The 24437-nt window shown below is 46.3% G+C and overlaps 1 protein-coding gene across 2 annotated transcripts in view; it reads right to left on the bottom strand.

The window, feature by feature from the left end:
- The window catches only part of ABCE1 (ATP binding cassette subfamily E member 1), a 150500-nt gene that overhangs the window by 75115 nt on the left and 50948 nt on the right, over positions 1–24437 (bottom strand). For both annotated transcript variants that reach the window (XM_033940013.1, XM_033940014.1), the window contains exons 4-6: positions 17542–17627; positions 7045–7142; positions 5461–5578 (exon numbers count right to left, since the gene is read on the bottom strand). In XM_033940013.1, the coding sequence (XP_033795904.1) occupies positions 5461–5578; positions 7045–7142; positions 17542–17627 (302 nt within the window). The remainder of the gene's footprint in view (positions 1–5460; positions 5579–7044; positions 7143–17541; positions 17628–24437) is intronic.

Raw genomic sequence — 24437 nt, 5'->3', positions numbered from 1 at the left:
TCACATCAATAGTGTGCAAACTCATGGAAACACTAATTAAAAGCAAATTGGACACGATCTTGAATGAAGGGAATCTTCGGGATCCCAGTCAGCATGGATTCACAAAGGGTAGGTCCTGCCAATCCAATCTCATCAGCTTCTTTGACTGGGTAACAAGAAAGTTGGACTTGGGAGAGTCTTTGGACTTCGTGTACCTGGACTTCAGTAAAGCTTCCAGTGCAGGTTATCGAGGCAGACAGCGTGCCAGACTTTAAGAATAAATGGGATACCCATGTGGGATCCCTACGAGGGTCAAGATAAGGAAATTGGGTCATTAGGGCATAGACAGGGGGTGGGTAAGCAGAGTGGGCAGACTTGATGGGCTGTAGCCCTTTTCTGCAGTCATCTTCTATGTTTCTATGTAGCTCATTAACCCTCCTGGCAGAGGTGATGGCAATGAGGAAAAGCACCTTCCATGTCAGAAATTTGAGTGAAGTTGTGGCAAGAGGCTCAAATGGAGGTTTCATGAGGGCTGAGAGGACCACATTCAGGTCCCAGACGACTGGAGGAGGCTTCAGCGGTGGTTTGACATTGAAGAGGCCTCTCATGAACCGGGAAACCAGGGGATGAGCCGTGAGAGGTTTTCCGAGGACAGGCTCATGAAACGCAGTGATGGCACTGAGGTGGACTCTGATTGAGGTAGACTTGAGGCCAGCGTCGGAGAGAGAAAGCAAATAGTCCAGTACAGTTTCCACCCCAATGAGGTGGGATTGTGATGATGAAGTAGACACCAAGAGGAGAACCGGGTCCACTTCTGATGGTAACATTGGAGGGTGGCCGGTTTCCTGGAGGCATCCAAAATACGACGGACAGGCTGAGACAGATTCTCTGGAGAGGTCAGCCCGAGAGAAACCAAGCTGTCAGGTGGAGCGAGGACAGATTGGGATGTAGTAGAGACTGATGCTGCTGTGTAAGTAGAGTAGGAAATATAGGAAGAGGAATGGGCTCCCTGGAGCTGAGCTGGAGCAGGAGGGAGAACCAGTGTTGGCGAGGACACCGAAGAGCGATGAGAATCATGGTGGCTCTGTCTCTGCGGAGTTTGAATAGCGTCCGCAACATTAGAGGCAGTGGAGGAAAGGCATAGAGGAACCGGTCCGTCCAGTCGAGCAGGAATGCATCTGGGGTCAGACGATGAGGAGAGTAGAGTCTGGAGCAGAACTGGGGCAGCTGATGGTTGTGAGGAGCTGCACAGAGGTCCACCTGAGGAGTGCCCCAGAGAGCAAAGATGGAGTGGAGTGTGGGAGGATCCAAGGTCCACTCGTGAGGTTGTAGGATGCGGCTGAGTTTGTCGGCCAGGGAGTTCTGTTCGCCCTGGATATAGACGGCCTTGAGGAAGAGACTGCGGGCCGTGGCCCAGGTCCAGATGCGGATGGCCTCCTGACAAAGGAGGGGAGATCCGGTGCCGCCTTGCTTGTTTATGTAGTACATGGCGACTTGGTTGTCTGTGCACAGGAGAAGAACCTGAGGATAGAGAAGGTGCTGGAAGGCCTTGAGAGCATAGAACATGGCCCTGAGTTCCAGGAAATTGATGTGATGTTGATGCTCCTGAGGGGTCCAGAGTCCCTGGGTGCGAAGATCTCCCATGTGAGCTCCCCATGCATAGGGGGAGGCATCTGTGGTTATGATCATGGAGTGAGGGGGTAGATGAAAGAGTAGACCCCTGAAAAGATTTGAGGAGTTCAACCACCATTGAAGAGATTGCTGAAGAGACGATGTCACAGAGATGGGATGAGAAAGAGGATCCGTGGGCTGTGACCATTGGTTGGCTAGAGTCCATTGAGGTGTCCTGAGGTGGAGTCGTGCCAGAGGAAGCACATGAACTGTCGAGGCCATGTGGCCCAGGAGGACCATCATTTGCCGAGCCGGAATAGAGCGACAAAGGAGCAGCTGACGGCAGAGATGGAGCAGGGTTCGTTGGCGGTCTGAGGGGAGAAACGCCCTCATCAGAGTGGAGTCGAGGACGGCACAAATGAACTGAAGTCGCTGTGTGGGGAGGAGATGTGACTTGGGGTAGTTGATCTCGAACCCCAGGAGATGGAGGAAAGAGATGGTGTGTTGAGTGGCTTGTAGCACAAGCGGAGACGTAGGAGCTTTCACCAACCAATCGTCCAAGTATGGGAACACCTGGAGGTTGTGAGACCTGAGGAAGGCCGCCACCACAATAAGGCACTTGGTGAACACCCTGGGTGATGATGCGAGGCCAAAGGGTAGCACTTTGTACTGATAGTGGAGGTGCTGTACCTGAAATCGGAGGTAGCGACGTGAAGTCAAATGGATTGGAATGTGAGTGTAGGCCTCTTTGAGGTCTAGGGAACATAGCCAGTCGTGATGAGAGAGAAGAGGGTAAAGCGTGGCAAGGGAGAGCATCCTGAATTTTTCCTTGACCAAACACTTGTTGAGGTTCCGAAGATCGAGGATGGGACGGAGGTCTCCTGTCTTCTTGGGAACCAGGAAGTAGCGGGAGTAGAATCCCTGACCCCTTTGGTCTGGGGGTACCTCTTCGATGGCATTGAGAAGAAGAAGGGATTGGACCTCCCACAGGAGGAGGGGGGATTGAGAGGAGTGAGAAACAGGCTCTAAGGGAGGATTGTCTGGTGGAAGAGTCTGGAAGTTGAGAGAGTAGCCGTGGCGAATGATGTTGAGGACCCACAGGTCTGATGTAATGACCTCCCAACGGTTGAGGAAGAGTTGAAGGCGGCCTCCTATCGGCTGAGGAAGAGGCAATGATGGCGGGAGACTGGCTATGCCCTGGAGAAAAGAGTCAAAAGGGCTGAGATGGTTTCGACTGTGGGAGAGGCTTGGCAGGTTGGTGAGACTGTAAACGTGCCTGAGTTTGGTGCTGCTGACGAGGCCGGCGAGGCTGTTGTTGCTGAGGCGGGTTGAGAGGTCTGGCCGAGAACCTGCGTTGGTAGGAAGACTGCTGTTTGTAGGGGCGAGCAGGTGGAGTCTTCTTTTTAGGTTTGATTAGGGTATCCCACCTGGTCTCGTGTGCTGATAGTTTCTGTGTAGTTGAGTCCAGGGACTCCCCGAATAGTTCATCACCAAGACAAGGTGCGTTAGCCAGGCGGTCTTGGTGATTAATGTCGAGGTCAGAAACTCTCAGCCAGGCCAAGCGCTTCATGGCAACAGCCATGGCAGATGCTCGAGAGGTCAGCTCAAAAGAGTCATAAATGGATCGCACCATAAATTTCCGGAGTTGGAGCAAACTGGAGATTTGTTGTTGGAAAACCGGGATCTTACGCTCAGGGATGTACTTTTGTAAGGAGGAGAGTTGTTGCACCAAATGCTTCATATAGAAGGAGAAGTGGAAGGTGTAATTATTAGCCCTGTTGGCAAGCATGGAATTCTGATAAAGGCGCTTGCCAAATTTATCCATTGTTCTGCTCTCTCTGTCAGGGGTGGAGGCATAAACACTGGAGCCCTGGGTTTTCTTCAAGGTGGACTCCACTAGAAGGGATTCATGGGGTAGTTGAGGTTTGTCGAACCCCGGGATAGGAATGACCCTGTATAAACTATCCAGTTTTCGAGGGGCACCCGGTACCGTGAGAGGATTTTCCCAGTTTTTGTAAAAAGTTTCCCGTAAGATGTCATGGACGGGTAACTTTAAAAATTCTTTGGGAGGTTGTTCGAAGTCCAGGGCTTCCAGGAAAGCCTGGGACTTCTTAGAGTCGGATTCCAAAGGGATCGACAGAGCCGCCGACATTTCCCTGAGAAATTTTGTGAATGAGGACTGTTCAGGTTTGCAACTGGTATCGACCATCGATGGTTCCTCGTCCGTTGAGGAAGCCTCATCATCGGTACCGGGTGGGGATTCTTCCCATAAGTCCGGGTCCCTGACGTCGGTGTGCGCAGGACGGGACGGTGGTGCGGACGGCTCAGTGTGGCGAGTCTTAGAGAGAGATTTGCCAGAGCGCATCGAGACGGTACCGGGGGAGGAAGATCGATGCCGGTTCTGGTCTCGGGCGGACTGGTGTCGGTCTCGATGTCGGGGAGGGTCGGCATCAGAGCGTGTTTGTACTGGAGGATTAAGTGGTTCAGCCGCGAGTACCGGCATGGAGGTGTTCGACGGTACTGATGGTGTCAACACCGGCAGTATGGTGCGAGGCTCGGGCCGGTCTGGTACCGGAAGGAGTGGGGCCAAAATTGCGGGCAACAAGTGCTGGAGTTGCTGTTGCAGTTGCTCTTGCAATTGGCTTTGGAGTATGGCCGCAATGCAGTCGTCCAGAGGGGGCACCGGTACCGCTTTTTTCTTTGTCGGTACCATAGGTGCCGCTCCATGCCCTGGCGATGAGGATGCCGATGACGAGGCACTCACCGAAATCGGGGCGGAGCGTTTGCGGGGTCGGCGTGATGCCGGGAGGTCCGGCGTTGCCGGTGTGGCAGGAGGGCGCTCAAGGGAAGTGGAAGGCTTCTTAGCTGGCTTACCTGGTGCCAGCGACCCTGAGGAAGGATCAGGCGTCGTCGAAGTAGTCGGTGCCGACTTTTGCGGTGCCGTTGACGGCGCGGCCGATTCCATGGCAGATCCGGTACCGAAAAGGATATTCTGTTGGATCTGTCTATTTTTCAAAGTACGTTTTTTAAGAGTAGCACAGCGGGTGCAGGTGTCAGCCCGATGCTCTGGACCCAGGGACTGTAGGCACCAATTGTGCGGGTCAGTGAGAGATATTGGGCATGCACACCGCTGGCACTTCTTAAAGCCCGGCTGAGGGGGCATGAAGGGGAACACGGCCTCCGCAAAATCATCAAAACTGGAGGCCTGTATGTTGGCAACAGGCCCCGCTGGGGCCGGCCCGAAAAATAAAGAAAAAACAAAGTTGTTTTTTTTTTTTTTTTGCAAGATAGAACGAAAAACGAAATCCGAAGGAAAAAGAACAAAAAAGGGAAGAAAATAGCGCGAGCGGGAAGGCAAAAACAGAGATTTCAACAGCCGTTGAAAGCACTTGCGTCTTCTTCGCTCCGCGGAAACGAAGAAACTGGGGACCACACTCTCCTCCGTCGAGCGGGAAGGCACCCGCGCATGTGCGGTGCGGCCAACTAGAACTTTCTAGTTAAAAGTGTCCGTACCGGGGCTCCGTCGGTGACGTCGTCACCCATACGTTAAGAATATGCTGCCTGCTTGTCCTGGGATAAAGAGAACTACCAGGGAAAGAAAAAACAGGAAACAAAAACATTTAGAAAAGCTGTTTTCAAAACATAAAAGGATTAGTTATTACACTTATACTTAATTAAATAGCAGTTCTCATTGAGCAGAGCTGGTGAAACTGGAGATGCTTCTCCACCACTAAACTTTACTATTTAGCTGGATCTAGCCAGTGCCAGTAGCACTTACATTTATGTTTTGTCGAGTGCATTTTAAAGTGTAATTGTCTGACTAATGCTAGTAATGGAATAACTTTAAAAAAAAACATTAAAAAAACTTACATCATACTTCCCAAGGTTTGGCTTTTGCTTTCCAGCTAAAATCTTAAGGGCAGTAGATTTTCCAATTCCATTGGTTCCAACCAATCCCAGTACTTCACCTGGCCGGGGAATAGGCAGCCTACAGACAAAAACAAGCATGTTCACTGTATGTCATGCTACCAGAGTTCAGGTTAATGCAATTAGTGATTTCCCAGTTGAGACTATCTGTTCACATGGATTAATTCACGTCAGTACATACACACTATAAAAGCAGCACACAGTTTGAGAAGCATTTGGGCCAGATCTGCATCAATCAATTTGCTTACGTTCATCATTCAGCTACCCTGTGTGAGGGAGACTAACACCAGCATCTGTCATTACCAAACTCATCAGAAGGTAGACCCAACAGTGCTGGTGTCCGAGGCTAAGCTGATAGAATTTTGAAAGATAATGAAAACATGTAAAGAGAATATGGTTAAAAGGGGTGCCCACTTTTTTGGCTTGCGAATTACCAAGTCAAAATGATCTACCAACAACAAAACTTTTAAAAACACAAAGCACACTATACACAGAGAAAATATTAATTATCATTTATATTCAGGGTTTTTTTTCAAAGAGGTCAAGGCAAATGACTCTAAAATATGCACTGTCACCTCAGTAACAACTATACAAAAATAGACAAATATACCCTCTCCCCTTTTACTAAACTGCGATAGCGGTTTTTAGCGCAGGAAGCTGCACTGCTCTTGATGCTCATAGGCTCCCTGCGCTAAAAACCGCTATTGCGGTTTAGTAAAAGGGGGCCATAGTGCAAAATATAGACAGCAGATATAAATTCTCAAAACAGACAAATTTTGATCACTAAATTGAAAAAATAATTTTTCCTACCTTTTTGTCTGGTGATTTCATGAGTCTCTGATTTCACTTCCTTCTTCTGTAAAGCCAATATTTCTTTCTGCCTTTCTTTCTCTCTCCCCCTGGCCCCCCCTCTTTATTTCTGCCTTTCTTTCTCTCTCCTCCTGCCCCCCCCCCAAGCCATCATGCCGATTTCTCCACTTCCCCGATTCTTTCCCTATCCCCACCCCCAACGCGATTTCTCCCTGCTGCTTCCCTGAGCCAGGCCTGGCACGTACAAGCGTTGGGCCCACAAGACTTCACTTCCGACGTCAATTCTAACGTCGGGGAGGAAGTTCCAGGCCAGCCAGGCAGCGATTGGCTGGCCCAGAACTTCTTCTCCGACGTCAGAATTGACGTCGGAGGTGAAGTTTTGTAAGTCCGGCGCTTGTATGAGCCAGGTCTGGCTTGGGGAAATAGCAGGGCGAAAAAGATCAGTCGATCGCGATCGACCTTTTGGGCACCCCTGGTGTAATATAATACTCTACCCTGGAACTAGGGCTTTTTTTAATTTTATTAAAACAAAAACAAACAGTAATAAGATAAAGCTGATCAACCTTGATGCACTGACCATTCACATACAGATCTCTTTAAACATTATGAGTAATGCTAATATTTAAATGACTAGTATACAACTAAAAGGCAAAACATTATATTTTCCCCTTTTAAATACTATTCAGCATGGAACTAGCAGCCTTCACATGAACATACCTATGAAGTTTAAAGGCGTTGGCACAATATCTGTGGGTTGTTTCTTTTTCCAGGTTGCTAGGCAAATTAACGATGGACAAGGCTCCGAAAGGACATTTCTACAAAATAAATAAATTTCTTCTTACACAAATGCAAGATGCCACAGGTTTCCCCGGGCCAGCTCCTACTTTTTTCCTTATCTGACAACATGCAAAGCAGCGCTCAAATGGAAAGTTTACATAACAGATGCTTAACATACCACATGAACACCCTAAAAGGCCTAGATACTAAATGCTGGCATCTATTTTCTGCCCATGGGACAAATAACTTGAAAACATGGTTACAAGTATGTACAACTTGTTGATACTCTAGGAGGTGGTTTCACAGAGTCAAAACTTCCCTTTGCATAACAGTAACAACTAGTGCTGCTTAACCCCCAGACAGTCCACACCATTCAAGTTTGCAACAAGAGCTAGCAAGTTAGGAGGAGGGAGTGGGGAGGTAAGAAGGGAGCTCCAAAGATACTGAAATTATGCAAAATACAAGAGCAATTTGGAGGAAACGGGGGAGGGGGAGGAAAGTAAGACAATACACAGAAGACACAACTTTGAAAAGTAAATGAAAATAAATAGAAAAAAAGATCAGAATGAGAGGATGAACTAGACATTTACAAAAGGCAAGGTTGACTTTTTTTTTCAAAGAAAGGACATTCAGCATAGAGTTGACAAAATAAAGCTAACTAATCCTAGTTGTTGTTAGGTGCTATTGACTTGTGCTCGAGTATTTTTTTTTTAAATAATGGAAACACACCAGTGCTAATTGTATACACACAAAATTAATTACTCTATAAAGCTCGGGAAAAAAGTGTAGATCTTCTTTGAGAGAAAAGTTGTTTATTTTTACAGCATGAAGTTTTAACACTGCATCGCACAGAACTTTTTCAAACAATGGATTTTTAATGCCAGTGAGGTTATTACCACCCCAAACACCTTGAACCACACTAGTGTGGGGTAGAAGGGGCTAGGTTCTAAGGCTTTTTCCTCCTGAGTTTTTTGTTTAAGCCTGTATTGTTGCATAGTGTGTATTTAAATTGTTTATTGCTTCATTTTCTTGTACCTACAGTGTTTCTCCGAAAATAAGCCCTAGCATGATTTTCAGGGTAGGTTTTAATATAAACCCAACCCCCGAAAATAAGCCCTAGTCGCTGGCAGCAGCAGTGCTTCCCCCCCCTGCTGACCCATCTCTCCTTCCCATCTTATCCATGAGACAGAAATACCTTATAACAGTGTCGGCAGCAATCTACACAGGCTGCTTCGTGGCCTTCTATCTCCTGGGCATTCCTCTGCCGCATCACTGATGATGTCATCAGCAAAGCAGCAGAGGAACGCCCAGAAGAAAGAAGGCCGTGAAGCAGCCTGTGCAGATTGCTGTCAACGCTGTTATAAGGTATTCCTGTCTCACGGTTCAGATGGGAGGGAGAGATGGGTTGGCGGGGGTTGCGCTGCGGTGAGCGATGGGGGGATAGATGCTACACAGGGGGATGGGAGGGATAGAATCTGCAAGGGTTCTGCTGTACAGGGGGATGGGAGGGAGGGAGGGAGATACTGCACAAGGGGATGTGCGAGAGGGGAGGAAAGATACTGCACATGTGGGGGAGAGAAACGAAATAGGAAGAATTGGGGTGGAGGAGAGGAAGGGAGAGATGATCGTTACATGAAAAAAAATAAGTCATCTCTGAAAATAAGACCTACTGCCTTTTTTTGGCCCCAAATTAATATAAGACAGTGTCTTATTTTCGGGGAAACACGGTAGCACTGTTTGTGTGGAAGAATTATTTATTGATATTATTGGATTTTCACTACACTTGTGTCACTAAGGCAGATTTCTCCAAGGACATGTAACACAGAAACATGATGGCAGATAAAGGCCAAATGGTCCATCTGGTCTGCCCACCTGCAATAACCATTATCTCTTTCTCTCTCTGAGAGATCCCACGTGCCTATCCCAGGCCCTTTTGAATTCAGAAACATTTGGGTGATGTCATCTGACGCAGCAGAGTGCAGACATCACTACTCGGTGTTCTATAGCTTTAAGAAGCCTTTTGACAGCATCTCACTGTGTATGTGCGCGTGCCTTCCCACCCGATATGAGCATGCAGGAACAACAGCACAGTATCAAGATAAAGGAATACAATTTCTAGAGGATGGAGGAATGAAGAATATGAGAATATATGTCTTGTGGTCAGAGAACACCTGCTACAGGTGAGTAACTTTGCTTTCTCCGAGGACAGGAAGGAAATTGGAAGTCTCACCTATGAAAATCTAACTACCAGGCTCACCAAAAACAAGAGTGGCGGCTTAATGGTTAGAGCTGCTGCTTCACCACCCAGAGGTTGGAAGTTCTGCGTACAATATTGGTCGCAGTACCTTAAGAAGGATATGACGATACTCGAGAGGGTTCAGAAAAGAGCGATGCAACTGATAAAAGGTATGGAAAACCTTTCATTTGATGAAAGAGAAACTGGGGCTATTTTCCCTGGAAAAACAGAGGCTTAGAGGGGACATGATAGAGACTCACAAGATCATGAAGGGCATAGAGAAAGTGGAGAGGGACAGGTTCTTCAAACCTTCGAAAACTACAAGAACGAGAGGGCATTCGGAAAAATTAAGAGGGGACAGATTCAGAACCAATGCTAGGAAGTTCTTCTTCACCCAAAGGGTGGTGGATGCCTGGAATGCGCTTCCAGAGGGTGTGATAGAACAGGGTTCAAGAAGGGATTGGATGAATTCCTGAAGAAAAAAGGGATATAAGGGTATAGATAGAGGATCACTATACAGGTCCTGGACCTGATGGGCTGCCGCGTGAGCGGACTGCTGGGCAAGATGCACCTCTGGTCTGACCCAGCAGAGGCACTGCTTATGTTCTTATGCTCCTTGCGACTCTGGGCAAGTCATTTAACTCTCCATTGCCCCAGGTATAACAGTTAAGATTGTGTGCCTGCCAGGACAGATAGGGAAAACAGTTAAGAGTACCTGATTACTATTCAATGTAAACCGCCTTGGGTAAATCTTCATGAAAAGGCGGTTAATAAACCCCAATAAATAAAGGACAATGCAGATTTGCAACAACAAAGCCAACCAAAAACCAAACCACCTTTACTTATATGCAGGCTGGAACAGAATAAAAATGACCTGGGAGCTGGATGCTAGACACCAAGCAAATTCTGCAAAACTCTCTGACTAAACCAACTATGAAGGCAGTATGAGATGTGAATGTGTGGACTGAATACTATGTTGCAGCTTTACAAATCAACGGAGGCTGACCTCAAGTGGGCTACCAACATGGCCATGGCTCTGACATTGTGAGCCGTGACATGACCCTCCAGAGTCAGCCAAGCCTGGGCATAAGTGAGAGAGATACAGTCTGTAACCCAATTGGATAACATGCGTTTACCAATGACAACCCCCATCCTGTTTGAGCCAAAAGAAACAAAAAAGCTGGGTAATTAAATTTTCAGATGGCACTAAACTGTCCAAAGTTGTTAAAACACATGTGGATTGTGAAAAATTGCAGGCAGACCTTAGGAAATTGGAAGACTGGGCATCTAAGTGGCAGATGAAATTTAATGTGGACAAATGCAAAGTGATGTACATTGGGAAGAATAACCCAAATCACAGTTACTGGATGCTAGGATCCACCTTGGGGGTTAGCGCTAAGAAAGGGATCTGGGTGTCATTGTAGACAATATGTCAAAACCTCTGCCTAATGTGTGGCAGCGGCCAAAAAAGCAAACAAGATGCTATGAATTATTAAAAAAAAAGGATGGTTAACAAGACTAAAGATATTATAATGCCTCTGTATCGCTCCACGGTGTGACCTCATCTGGAGTACTGGTTCAATTTTGGTCCCTGTATTGCTCCATGGCGTGACCTTACCTGGAATATTGCATTCAATTCTGGTCTCCTTGGGTTTTGGCCACCGTGGGCTTGATGGACCATTGGTCTGACCCAGTAATGCTATTGTTATGTTCTTATGTAGAAAAGGTTCAAAGAAGAGTGACCAAGATGATAAAGGGGTGAAACTCCTCTCATATGAGAAAAGACTAAAACGGTTAGCACCCCTGATACATAGACATGTTGGTGCTGTGAAAGCTGTTCCTCCTCCGTGGATTTGATGCTGATGAGCCAGTATCCTGATTACTGGGACCAGCCTTCTGATTCAGCACCAGCATCTTCGTAGCCTTCTGAACTTCACCAGCCCTGCCTTTTCCAATGCCTGCCTCCAAGGAACGGTTCCGGGCCATGCTATAGGAGGAGTACTCATGAATCGGTGCAGAGAACTATTTGTGTGTTTGAGTTGCCATTTCCTCTTGGTACAATGATTATAGTACATGGAAGCCCTGTTAAATATAGTTCAGGCTCAGGCCTACCTACCTCAGGGGACAAGCAGGTGCTTTGATCACATTGCCACTCAGGTTCAGTACAGCCAGCAGGTCACAGCACAGCATATGTTGAGATGATTAGACCACATGGCCTCCATTTGATAGCTGCCTAATGAACCCTGGTTTTCCAATGGTATCAAGCCATCTGGTACCTTGTTGGAGTGTCATCGAAGTTGTACTGAAGTTGGCACAGTTTATTCTTGAGTGGATAGTTTGGTCCAATTCGACATTGGGAGTCTAATTCCAAATCCGCCACCCCAGCAGATTTTGACCACAGAGGCATCCAACCTAGGCTAGAGAGCTTGTTCAAGGGCTTCACACTCAGAGGCACTAGTCTGCTCAAGAGACCATGCTTCATATTAATTTCCTGAAGCTGTAGATTATCTGGAATGCGCTAAAGGCTTTCAGAGATCAGTTGATGAATCAAATTTTTTTAATCCCAGACAGACCACCAGATTGCCATTCACTATGTCAACAAGTGTGTGTGGGGGGGAGGAGGTAACAGGCTCCTACCCCTTGTGTCAGAGAATAGTTAGGCTGTAACACAGCATGGTGCTCGAGTCACATACCAGGCTGAGCAGAGTGATGCAATTGTAGCCCTAGGTGAATATTATACACTACAACAGTGGCCCCCAACCCTGTCCTGGAGGACCACCAGCCAGTCGGGTGTCTGGGATAGACCTAATGAATATGCATGAGAAAGATTTGCATATAAAGGAGGTGCTTATTCATTAGAACTATCCAGGAAACCTGAGTGGCTGGTGGTCCTTCAGCACAGGGTTGAGAACCACTGCACTAGAAGGTGGTACTAGGAAGTAGTGCCTGTGTTTCCCCATGACAGCAAGTAAATGGTAAAGGGCTGCAGTGTAAAATTATCAGTGCTGTATTCTACAGCCTGGAAGGAGTAGGGGCAGCCTCATCTCTGGGGCTGCACAGAGTTGGCAATTGGCATATTAAGAGAGATGATAACTGGAAATAATAGATGAATTTGAACTTGTGACTTATGCGAGTGTGCTAATGCTATCTGCACCTGGATTTCCAATGTGCATCACTTTGCATTGGTCCACATTAAATTTCATCTGCCATTTGAACGCCCAGTCTTCCAATTTCCTAAGGTCTGCTTGCAATGTTTCACAATCCGCATGCATTTTAACAACTTTGGACAGTTTAGTGTCATTTGCAAATTTAATCACCTCACTCGGCGTTCCAATTTCCAGATAATTTATAAACAAGTTAAATAGTACCAGTCCTAATACAGACCCCTGCGGCACTCCACTGTTTACTCTCCTCCACTGACAAAAATGATCATTTAACCCTACCCTCTGTTTTCTATCCGATTACCAATTCCTAATCCACAACTGAACTTTGCCATCTATCCAACACTAATTTTCTCAGCAGCCTCTCTTCAGGAACTTTACCAAAAACTTTCTGAAAATCTAGATACACTATCCAATCGGCTCACCTTTATTCACACCTTCAAAGAAGTCAAGCAAATCTGTGAGGCAAAATCTCCCTTGGCTAAACCCATGCTGACTCCATCTCATTAAAGCATGTTTGTCTACGTGTTCCACAATTTTATTTTTTTATAATTGTTTCTACCATTTTGCCTGGCATTGAAGTGAGGCTTACCGGTCTGTAATTTCCCGGATCTCTTCTAGAGCCCTTTTTAAAAATTGGCGTAACATTGGCCACTCTCCAATCTTCAGGTACTACAGACGATTTTAGCGACAGGTTACAGATCACTAACAGCAGGTCAGTAATTTCATGTTTGAGTTCTTTTAGTACCCTGGGATGTATACCATCTGGTCCTGGTGATTTTTAACGTGTTGATTTGGCTTAGTACATTTTCCAGATTCACTGAGATTTCTTCCAGTTCCTCCACATCATCACCCTTGCAAACCATTTCCGGTTCAGGTAGATCTCTTACATCTTCTTCCATAAAGACATAACATCTCTGCTCCACGGAAAAAACAAAGTCTGTTGGTCCCACGTGCTCATTTCAAGCACTCATGCGTGAGTGGTGAGATGCTGCCAAAGGCTACTTAAAGCTACAGAATGCAAGGTAGCCTCCACACCAAGCTCTGTCAGATGGCATCACTCTGGAGAACAAGGATTAGGCAACAATGGTAATAGTGGTAATTTCTGGGAAAGACCAAATGCAGATTAAAACTAATAGAAGTAGCCTGACAATTCAACAGAAGTGTTAAAACTATCATGCAGATGATCCAGATTTCATTTCCAAGCCTGGCTTCTGGTCCTCAGCTTGGTAGGGGAGACTATGGAAATAGCCTTCTTAGTTTCTAGGTAGCAGGGGTGGACCTTGGCTATCATCACCTACTAGTAAGACTCAAGAGTGTACATGCACAGGATGGGGGGGGGGAGGGAGCAAGCTTATAACACAGATAAATGCTGTGTAAATGAATAAGGATTCATGGTGTCAGCCCAGCTAAAATAATTTTGATTGCACAGGAAACCAAAACAGGAAAGGAGCAGGAAGAAATTTCAATTTTAAAGAGATTAATAATGTTTCACAGCTGTTGAGTAAAGAATTACATTACATTACATTAGGGATTTCTATTCCGCCATTACCTTGCAGTTCAAGGCGGATTACAAAAGAATTATCAAGGATGTATTACAACAAGAACTTACCAAAAAAAAAAAAGTTTGGTCATTTTCGAAGAGAGTAAGAAATGAGTATGGTTATTTGTTTGGGGTAGTTGGCTTTAGTGAGATGTGGTGATTGAAACTTGCGGTGTTATTTCTTTTTTCAGGGCTTTCTTGAAGAATAGTAGTGTATTGTGACTTACCATGGGCAATTTTTAGAGCCCAGAAAACACCATAAGGGAAAGGGGGATTATATACTACCGCTCTCTGGTTACCATCAAAGCGGTTTATTTAAAAAAGTACTTTTTTTTTTTTTTTTTTAATCTTTATTCCTTTTCAAATTTTACAACAAGTGTATAATAATCAATCAGAAAATTTTTTTACAAATCACTTGACAATCTTACTTACTTATTTTGTACCTTGGGCAACTGATGGTTAAGTGACTTGTTCAGTCACAAGAGGAGCTGCCGTGACTCTGGAGAAGTCACTGCATTTCCAGATATGTCATCTGCCCGCTTTAAAGAAAAGTCTCATTTTCACAATTTCTCCGCTATAGGAAGGTTTGTTCCGATTTAAATGATTACAAGACCCAAGCTAGTAGTCTGAAATCTCAGCTGCTGTCTAGAGGTTATCCAGAAGATGTCATTAATAGAGCCCAGAAGTGTGTGTGATATTGTAATTGAGATTTGTTGTTGGAAACAAAACGCACTATACATAAAGACTGGGAACCTCTACCTGTGTCTTCCGATATGGAGGAGGAATACAGAAAGTAGCCTCTATTAAAAAAAAAAACAACTCACTGGGGAGTTGCTCCAACTAAGTGAATTCATTTGGAGAGAGACAATTTGGGATCGCTTTTACCTATAATCAAAATTTGAAAGAAATTTACCTGTAATCAAAATTTGAAAGAAATTTTGTGTCCTGTAGACTCTAGTCTAAGGCTACCACCACAATCGGGGTATCATCAGAAAGGTGGTAGTTGTTTAACATGCCAACACACAATTGAAGTGGATGGATTTTTTATACACCCTAAGACCGATCAAAAGTTCAGGATAAAACATATGACTACTTGCTCAAGTGACTATATAATCTATGTTATAGAATGTCTGTGTCCGAAACTTTATGTTGGTCAAACAGCCCATAAATTTCGGACATGTCTAACAGAGCATAGACGTTACATAAAGAATCTTAAATTGGAAGAACCTTTGGTCCAACATTAGGCAGATTTTGATCATCAATTAGCAGATTTAAAATGTTTAATGACTGATCATATATCTGTTTCTGTCTCGGGATGTGACAGGAAATTGATTTTAAGACGTCGGGAACAAGAATGGATGTTCTGTCTGCACAAGGACTAAATTTAAAAATACAGTGGTACCTCGGTTTACGAGTGCACCGGTTTGCGAGTGTTTTGCAAGACGAGCAAAACATTTGCAAAATCGGTGCCTCGGAAACCGAGCATGGCTCGATTTACGAGCGCCCTCCCCTGGCGATCTGGCATCTCCCCCGACGTGATTGGGCACCCCCCCCAACGCTTCTTACCCTCATCTGGGCACCGGCATGTCCTGTGCTTGGTGCCGGTGCCCGAAGATCGGCCTCCTCTTCTGCTAGGCCTTGAGCATCTGAGCATGCTCAAGGCCTGCGAGTTCACGAATCGCGGGGGGGGGGGGAGGGATTGCAGGGGGGGCCTTCGGGGGGAGCACGCATCAAAGCGAGTTTCCATTATTTCCTATGGGGAAACTCGCTTTGATAAACGAGCATTTTGGATTACGAGCATGCTCCTGGAACGGATTATGCTCGTAATCCAAAGTACCACTGTATTTGTTTAATTAATCCCTAAACGGGACTCTAGAATTATATGCTAATGTGCAGGACATGATGTCACCCACTGATTTATTATTAGCAGTCTGTCCAGTCAGCAGCCATCTTTGCAGAGCCATGAGCATGGAGAGCTGTCATTTGAAAGCAAGTAGAATAATAAGCACTAAACTCGGCTTGTGAAAATGCTTTTTAAACAGTTCTGTTCTATGTTTTTTTTTTCTGCACATGAGGTTCTGTTTAGAGAATGACACGGGGAAAAAATTTGTCCCCGTCACTGCCCCGTCCCCGCGACCACCGTCCCCACGGCCACTATCCCCGCAGCATCCATACAAGCCTCAGTACTGCAATATTTAGCTTATTCCTTCCTTATAAATCACAGTTCTGGCTGCTGAACTAGAGAAAGAGATGTTCAGCTGGCAGGGCTTTGTTTATAAATTTTTATCAACAGAACTAATATACTACTTTATCCTAAAGCAAAAAAAAAAAAAAAGGAAATAAATAAATATAATTTTTTTTTCTGCCTTTGTTGTCTGGTTTTTGCTTTCCTCATCTTCTCATTCAATTCCTTCCATCCACTGTCTGTCTTCTCTCAGCATCTTCCATTTGCTCTGTTACTGTGTCTCTCCCTTCACCTCCCCCTCCCAATTGGTCAGGCACCCATCTTCTTCCCTCCGCTCCCCCCATAGTCTGGCATCTCTATCTTCCTCCCTTCCAGCGTCTTCTCCCCACTCTCTGTTCCCCATTTCCCTTCAGCGTCTTCTCCCCACGCTGTCATCCCCTTCAGCGTCTTTCTCCCACCACCACCCTTCCCTCTCACCACCCTTCAGCGCCCCTCGTGCGGCACAAGAATCTCCCTCCCTCCCCCTTATCTTCGTGGCGTGTTAGTAAGTAACTTGTTAGTAAAGTAACTTGCTGAAGCCGGCCGAGTCTGCCTGCAGTCGTGTGCACATTCCCTCCCTTAACTGCGGGGACAAGGCCTTGTCCCTGTGCCCGCAGTGAGCACTTCCCCCCCCCCCACACCGTTTCGGCGGGTTACTCGCCACTAGCCGCGGGTAATAGCCACCATGTCATTCTCTACTTCTGTTACCCTAAAGCAGCAATATAGTGAAACTCTGGCTACTGTCGGTGGGACTGAGGCTTTTTTAGGTTCTGCTTAAACATAAGTTTTCAATATGTTTGAACGTGATCTTTATTATTTATATTCAACACTGCCAAAAAGAGGTTTTTGCCAAAGTAATTACCCTCTCTAGTCAAAGGACATAACTTTGCTCCTCATAGGAGGAAAAAAGCCTTTGAACCCTGTAAGGCTGACAAACCCCATCATTGAAAACCCTATTTAATATCATATTTGAAGTGGTTTTTCATGCGAAACATTTTTGTTCATTTTTTGCTGAGAAGCTTTTTCTTCTTTTGATATTTTGAAGCTTTTTCCGTTTGATATTGTTGCTAATCAAACTGAGTTCCCCAGGTTTTCAGGCTGCTGAAGTATTAGGCCATTCTCAGCATCCACACAACTGACAAACAGTTTGTAGGTCAGCACATTCTCATCCCTGTATTTATGCTACTGGAAGACTTGAGATTTTAGTATGAGATTTAATATTAAATCTTCCCCACTGAATTTACAGACATATTAGCACATGAAGATTCATTACCTTAATGCAGATACCACAGCCAATACAGAGGGTTTCAGAAATCCAAACAATTTTGCTCTGTGATGTGACTTCTATACACAGTTTTCCTGCAGCAAAAACACAAGGCCTTGCATTTCAACAGAGTTCTCATTTCAAGGGCAAAACACCAACTACAAAACCTAAAGAGATAACATTTCCAAGAGAAGTTTCCCTTAAAACAGATTCATATGCCATTAGCTGGGCCATCTTATTTCTGAACCAAATCTTTAAAGAGGTTAATTTTGATCTGCCATCCTGCCATCTTAAATTTGTGAAGAAAAATTAAACCTACCATTAAACTGACCACTGCTACACTGTCCTTCCTGTCCCCACAGACTAAGAACCAGAAGTGCAACAATTTAAAGAACAGGATGCTAGTTTGCTTTGAAGCATCACTATATACAAATTATAAACCAGAAAATGGAGTTGGTTGGCAGAAAAATGTAGACAAACTAATTGGGTGTTATCCTGATGGCTCTTTGTGAGGGTGAAAACAAAAACTGTGGATACAGATGTTCTGGAGATAATTTATTAAACAATGACATATAAAACCATGAAAATTCAATTAAAAAAGTACAATGATGAAAAATACAGTGATAAAAATCCAACTGGACCCTACACAGTCTGTGTTTCGGCGAACACGCCTTCCTCAGGGGTCCAATAGTTTGCAAACTCACATATAAAGAACTGGACTGAGAATTTTCCAATTAATAATTATTATTATATTCCTCAAAAAAAAAATAGAATCTGCCCAGGAGGTGGACCACTTGGTCACAACTAAAATTAATTTGACTGAATTTCTGGAAGACACCCAGGATGTGATCCAGAGTCGGTCCACCCTGGTGATAACATGCGTGAGTGAGATAGATAAGATGTTAATAATGAAACTTTATTTAAAAATAGGTTAACGAAATTTTGTGGGGATTTGGTTAGGATTTTTCCGGATGTCTCTAGAGCTACTCAATTAAGGAGGAAAGAGTTTTTGAAATTAAAAGTTAGAGTTTTGGCTCTAGAGGCATCTTTTTACCTGAAATTTCCATGTAAATGTTTAGTCAAGATACAGGATATTGAATATGTTTTTTGGGATCCCCTTCAATTACAACAATTTTTAGTTGCTAGAGAACAGAAATGAGTTTAATTTTCCTTTAAGCTTCATTGCTGAGAAAAAGAGGAGAAAATTAGAATCCCTATTAAGTAAGGAATGATTCAAGCAGTGGCGTACCTAGGGTATGTGGCACCCGGGGCCCATCATTTTTTGACACCCCCCCATGTAAAAAAATATTTTTTGTAATGACCATGAAACGGAATAAATGGTCAGAATAGAAACAGGCAGTGAAAATTTTCTTATATTCCAAACATAACATAACATAAATTATGTCTGAATTGTCATGACATCAGAAGTACATATGGAGTAGTTGCAGGTGATGCTTGGGACAGTTCTGATTGTGTTAGTTCGGTTTTATGTGTTTTTTGAATAGAAGGGTTTTTATTTCTTTTTGAAGGTTTTGCAGTCTGTGGTCGATGTCAATTGGTTGTAGAGTTGGGGGTCGAGTGTTGCAGCTCGAATGGCTAGGAGGTTGTCGAACAGTTTTTTTCTTTTGACGTTTTTGGTTGGAGGGTGTGTGAATGGTGCGTGAGTTCTCCTATGTCTGTTTGAAGTGGATTGAATTATTTAGCTGAAGAAATTAGTTACCCCCTCATCCCACACACATTAATTCTCTTCCATTTTTGTTCCCATTATAAAAAACACTGATAAGTTCCCAGAAAAAAAAATACATTAAAATAAGAAGTGAAAACAAAGGCCCCTACAGATGAGAACATAACATAAGAATAGCCTAACTGGGTCAGACCAATGGTCCATCATGCCCAGTAGCCCATTCTCATGGTAGCCAATCCAGGACACTAATACCTGGTCAAAACCCAAAGAGTAGCAACATTCCATGCTACCGATCCAGGGCAAGCAGACACTTTCCCCATGTCTTAATAACAGATTATGGACTTTTCCTCCAGGAATTTGTCCAAATCTTTCTTAAAACCAGCTACACTATCTGCTTTTACCATAACTTCTGGCCACTTCATTTTTAAGTTTAGATCTTTCCTTTCAAACAGAGACCTTGCTAGATGTCAAATACAGCACAAGGCAACTTCACATGGACTTAGCTGTGCAGGAAATGTGAATCTCCTCATACATCCACCATATAGTGCAAAAATGTGCAAAGGTCTGTTTTTTTCTTTCGATCACTACATAGCCTAATGCCACACAAGCAGCGCTGTTACAAACATATTCTGTAGGTAGAGAATGACACGGTGGCGGTTTACCCGCGGCCACCGCATTTTAGCCGCGGGTCACCCACCGAAAACGGGGAAGAAAACTAGCAGTCGCTGCGGCGACGGGGACAAGGCCATTCACCGCCCGCAGGGCGGTGAATGGTCTTGTCCCCCGCAGTGAGGCATGAAGGATCGCGCGGTCCCCGCAGCTCACACCCGCCCGCCCAATCGATTCCAGTGTCCAGCCAGCTCTCTCCCCTCTCCTCACCCCAGTCCGCAGATCCTCCTCCTCGGCGACCCGCATGCTACCAGAGAGCCGCGCACACCCGCCGCTGCTCAGCCTCGATCTTCTGCTCTGACGCAACCGGAAACAGGAAGTTGCAGCAGAGCAGAAGATCGAACACTGAGCAGCCGCGCGTGTGCGGCTCCCTGGGAAAGCGCGCAGGTTGCCGAAAAAGAAAACCCACAAACCAAGGTGAGGAGAAGGGAGAGAGCCGGCCAAACACCAGGATCGACCGGGCAGGCAGGTAGTGGCCGCGGGGACCGTGCGATCGCTAGTGTTCCCGGCTCAAATTGGAAGGAGGGAGTGAAAGGAAAAAGGATTCTGGGCCAAGAGGATGAAGTCGGAAAGAAAAACCCACAGCAGGAAAGAAAGGGAAGGACTGGCAGGTGAGCCAGATGCTAGAAGCAGGGGGGGGGGAAGAAAGAGGGAAAAAAGCTAGATGGGGTTGAAAAGAAGAGACACACTGGTATGGAAGAGGAAGATAGGGGAAATCTGGACACAGGAAGGTAACAGAAAGAGGGGAAATTATGTGCATGGGGCATAGGGACAGAGACATAAAGGGGACATGCCATGGGGATGGTATATGGACACAGGGGGGGCAATGACAAATACATAGGGGAGATATTAGAAATGGAGAAAATAGGAGCACAGAAGCGAGATGGTTTGTGGGGATGGGACAGGGACCAAGCTTGCAGGCTCCAGTGGCTTGCACAAATTACATTGTAACGTGCCATGAAAATAAGAGGAAGGAAGGTAGATAGGCCACGCGAGAGGAGCTGAAGGGTAGTAGAAAGGAACAGATGGTAAAGGAGGGAGGGAAGGGTGGTGGTGGAAAGGAATAGAACAGACATTGAAGGAGGGTGGAGAGGAACAGACCCCCAAGGGAAATGTGGAAGACAGAGTGGGAAGAAGACAGATGCCAGACTATGCGGGAGCGGAGGGAAGAAGATGGGTGCTAGACCAATTGGGGGGGGGGGGGGTTAAGGGAGAGGCACAGTAACAGCAAATGGAAGACGCAGAGAGAAGACACACAGTGGATGGAAGGAATTCAATGAGAAGATGTGGAAAGCAGAAATCAGACAACAAAGGTAGAAAAAAAAATTATATTTATTTATTTATTTTTTGCTTTAGGATAAAATAGTATATTAGTTGTGTTGATAAAAATTTATAAACAAAGCCCTGCCAGCTGAACATCTCTTTCTCTAGTTCAGCAGCAGGAACTTTGATTTATAAGAAAGGAATAAGCTAAATATTACAGTACTAAGGCTTATATGGATGCAGCGGGGACGGTGACGGGGCGGTGAATGGGATGGCAGTGGCGGTGACGGGGCGGTGAAAGGGATGGCGGTGACGGGGCGGTGAAAGGGATGGCGGTGACGGGGCGGTGAAGGGATCGGCGGTGACGGGGCGGTGAAGGGATCGGCGGTGACGGGGCGGTGCAGAGGATGGTGGGCCGGTGACGGGGACAGATTTTTCCCCCGTGTCATTCTCTATCTGTAGGTCAATGCTAAGGATAACAAAGTTTCCTTCCTTGGACCAGAAGGAGATACTGATAAACCACTGGAAGAGATCCCAAAACAACACCCAAAGACCCACTCAGTGTGTGAACCAGTTGAGTGGAGTGGACTAACTGGGGGGTGGAAATGGGCCCGGAGTTTGCTCAGCAGAATTTCCCAGACCACCTCTTCCTCTCAACACATTGACACGCTGCCACCACCACCACTAGGAATACCTCACTGGGTAGGCCAGCTATGCTATAAACTTTATAAAACACGTTATTATATTTTCTTTTAAAGCACATATTTTAACTGAACTCTCTGACATCCTCAGCCTTTCCATTCACAAAAATAGAAGGAAGAAAAGTTCCCATTTCCTGCTGTCTCATGTCCCCGGCCTATACAATATTTTTTTTCTGCAGACCCTTCAAAAGTCTGACCAAATCCTCGTTTCACTTGCATTATAAAGTACTGAGGATGCAATCTCTACCCAATCCCAGGTCCTAAAGTCTAAGACAGTAGCGCAAACTAATGCTGCCAGATTCAGGAAAAAAAATTTTGATTCGATTCAGCCTATTGAATTGGTTTTTCAATTCGATTTTCCTGCCCAGTTGGGTGATTTTTTTCAAAACTCCTGGTGAGTTTTATAGCTTTTTCACCCCCATTGGCTTCTCCTAACCACACTGGCGCTGTGGTGTAAATAAAATAAAGAAACAAAAAGGACTTTTCCTCTCTCTGTTAAATCCTAGCTCACGTTTGCAGTCCAACACCAGCTCTGGCAGGATACACATTTCAAATCTGACATATTATAATCACAAAACAGAAAATAAAATTAATTTTTCTACCTTTTGTTGTCTGGTTATATTTCAAATCTTGTTGGTCCAAGGCTCTGGTTTTCTTCTGATAACTTGCTTTCCAGGGTCTCCTTCTTTCTTCTTTCTGCATGCTAACCATCCATCTGCCAACTCTGTCCTTCCTTTCCATTTCCCTTCCCTCCCCTCCCCAGGAAGTCTGGTATCTTTCCTTTTTTTCATCTCCCTCCACAGATCCACCTTTTCTTAACTACCCTTTCATCAGGCATCTCTCCCACCTTCCCCACCACCCCAGAGTCCACCATCTCTCCCTTTCTTTTCCCAATTACCCTCCTATCCAGTATCTCTATCCATCCTCCACACCATCCCTTGTGTCCAATTTCTCTCCCTTTCTGTTCCTTCCTTCCCTAAATCCCATGGTCCATCATCTCTCTCCCTCTCCTCTATTTTCAGACCCATTATTTCTTCCTCCCCCCCCAAAGTTTGGCATATGCACGTCTCTTTGAACACCCCCTTCCCTCCATGTACTTCTAAACCAGGGTCCCCCCCAAAGGCCTGTCCCCCCTTAAAGGCCTGCACCCCCCTTGAAGGCCTGTCCCCACCCTTGAAGGCCTGCCTGCCTGTCTCCCCCTTATAGGCCTGTCCCCCCTTGTAGGCCTGCCTGCCTGTCCCCCCCTTGAAGGCCTGCACCCCCCCAAAGGCCTGCACCCCCCCCCCGAAGGCCTGTCCCCCCCCTTGAAGGCCTGCACCCCCTTGAAGGTCTGCACCCCCCCTGAAGGCCTGCACCCCCCTTGAAGGCCTGTCCCCCCCTTGAAGGCCTGCACCCCCTTGAAGGTCTGCACCCCCCGAAGTTCTGCACCCCCCCTGAAGGCCTGCACCCCCCCGAAGGCCTGTCCCACCCCCTTGAAGGCCTGTCCCACCCCCTTGAAGGCCTGTCCCACCCCCTTGTAGATCTGTCCCCCCCCTTGAAGGCTGCCTGCCCCCCCTTGAAGGCCTGCCTGCCCCCCCCCTTGAAGGTCTGCACACCCCCCCGAAGGCCTGTCCCCCCCTTGAAGGCCTGCCTCCCCCCTTGAAGGCCTGCCTGTCCCCCCCCCCTTGAAGGCCTGTCCCCCCTTGAAGGCCTGTCCCCCCTTGAAGGCCTGCTTGCCTGCCTGTCACCCCCCTCCCCCTTGAAAGCCTGCCTGCCTGCCCGCCTGCCCCACCCCGAAGGACCGCTCGCCCCCCTGGCCTCCCCGCACCACCTATGAAGCAGCACTACCTATGCTCCCGGCCTTGCCGTTCAGTCCCCCCCCCACCACCCCCGAAGGACCGTTCGCCCCACTGACCTTCCTGCACCACCTATGAAGCAGCCGCAGCAGGATCGCAACGCGATCCCTGCGCTGCTTAGGCGCTGCTTCCTGCGCCGCGGTCTTGCCCCTCCTCTGATGTCAGAGGAGGGGCGGGACCGCAGCGCAGGAAGCAGCGCCCAAGCAGTTCAGGGATCGCTGACGCTGCGGGCTGCTTCACAGGTGGTGCAGGAAGGTCAGTGGGGCGAGCGGTCCTTCGGGGTGGGGGGGGACTGAACGGCAAGGCCGGGAGCACCCCCTCAGGGCTGGCACCCGGGGCGGACCGCCCCTCCTGCCCCCCCCCTTGGTACGCCACTGGATTCAAGGATCTGCATGCCTTAAGCTTTGTAATACACCACTCATATTGTTCGATTCCTGTACACAGTAACATAGTAAATGACGGCAGATAAAGACCTGAATGCTCTATCCAGTCGCCCAACAGTAACATGCATTATTAATTCATGATTAAATTGTCTCTGATATTTCTGGGACATAGACCATAGAAGCCCCCCAGTACCGTCCTTAAGTTACTGCTGAATCCAGTAGAGTGCTGATATATTGGACAATCTGACTTGGCATTACTCAACTAGGAATCTGAAATTCTAAAGCACTGAGTGTCGTCTACTCCAAAACCAGCCAATTGCCAATATACTTCCTGTTACAAGTAAACCACTTTCTCGGTTCGATTCATACA

Source organism: Geotrypetes seraphini, chromosome 1, assembly GCF_902459505.1.
Source record: "Geotrypetes seraphini chromosome 1, aGeoSer1.1, whole genome shotgun sequence".
NCBI lineage: Eukaryota > Metazoa > Chordata > Amphibia > Gymnophiona > Dermophiidae > Geotrypetes > Geotrypetes seraphini.
The sequence above is the reverse complement of the archived record's forward strand: the minus strand, read 5'-3'. Positions and strand labels throughout refer to the sequence as shown.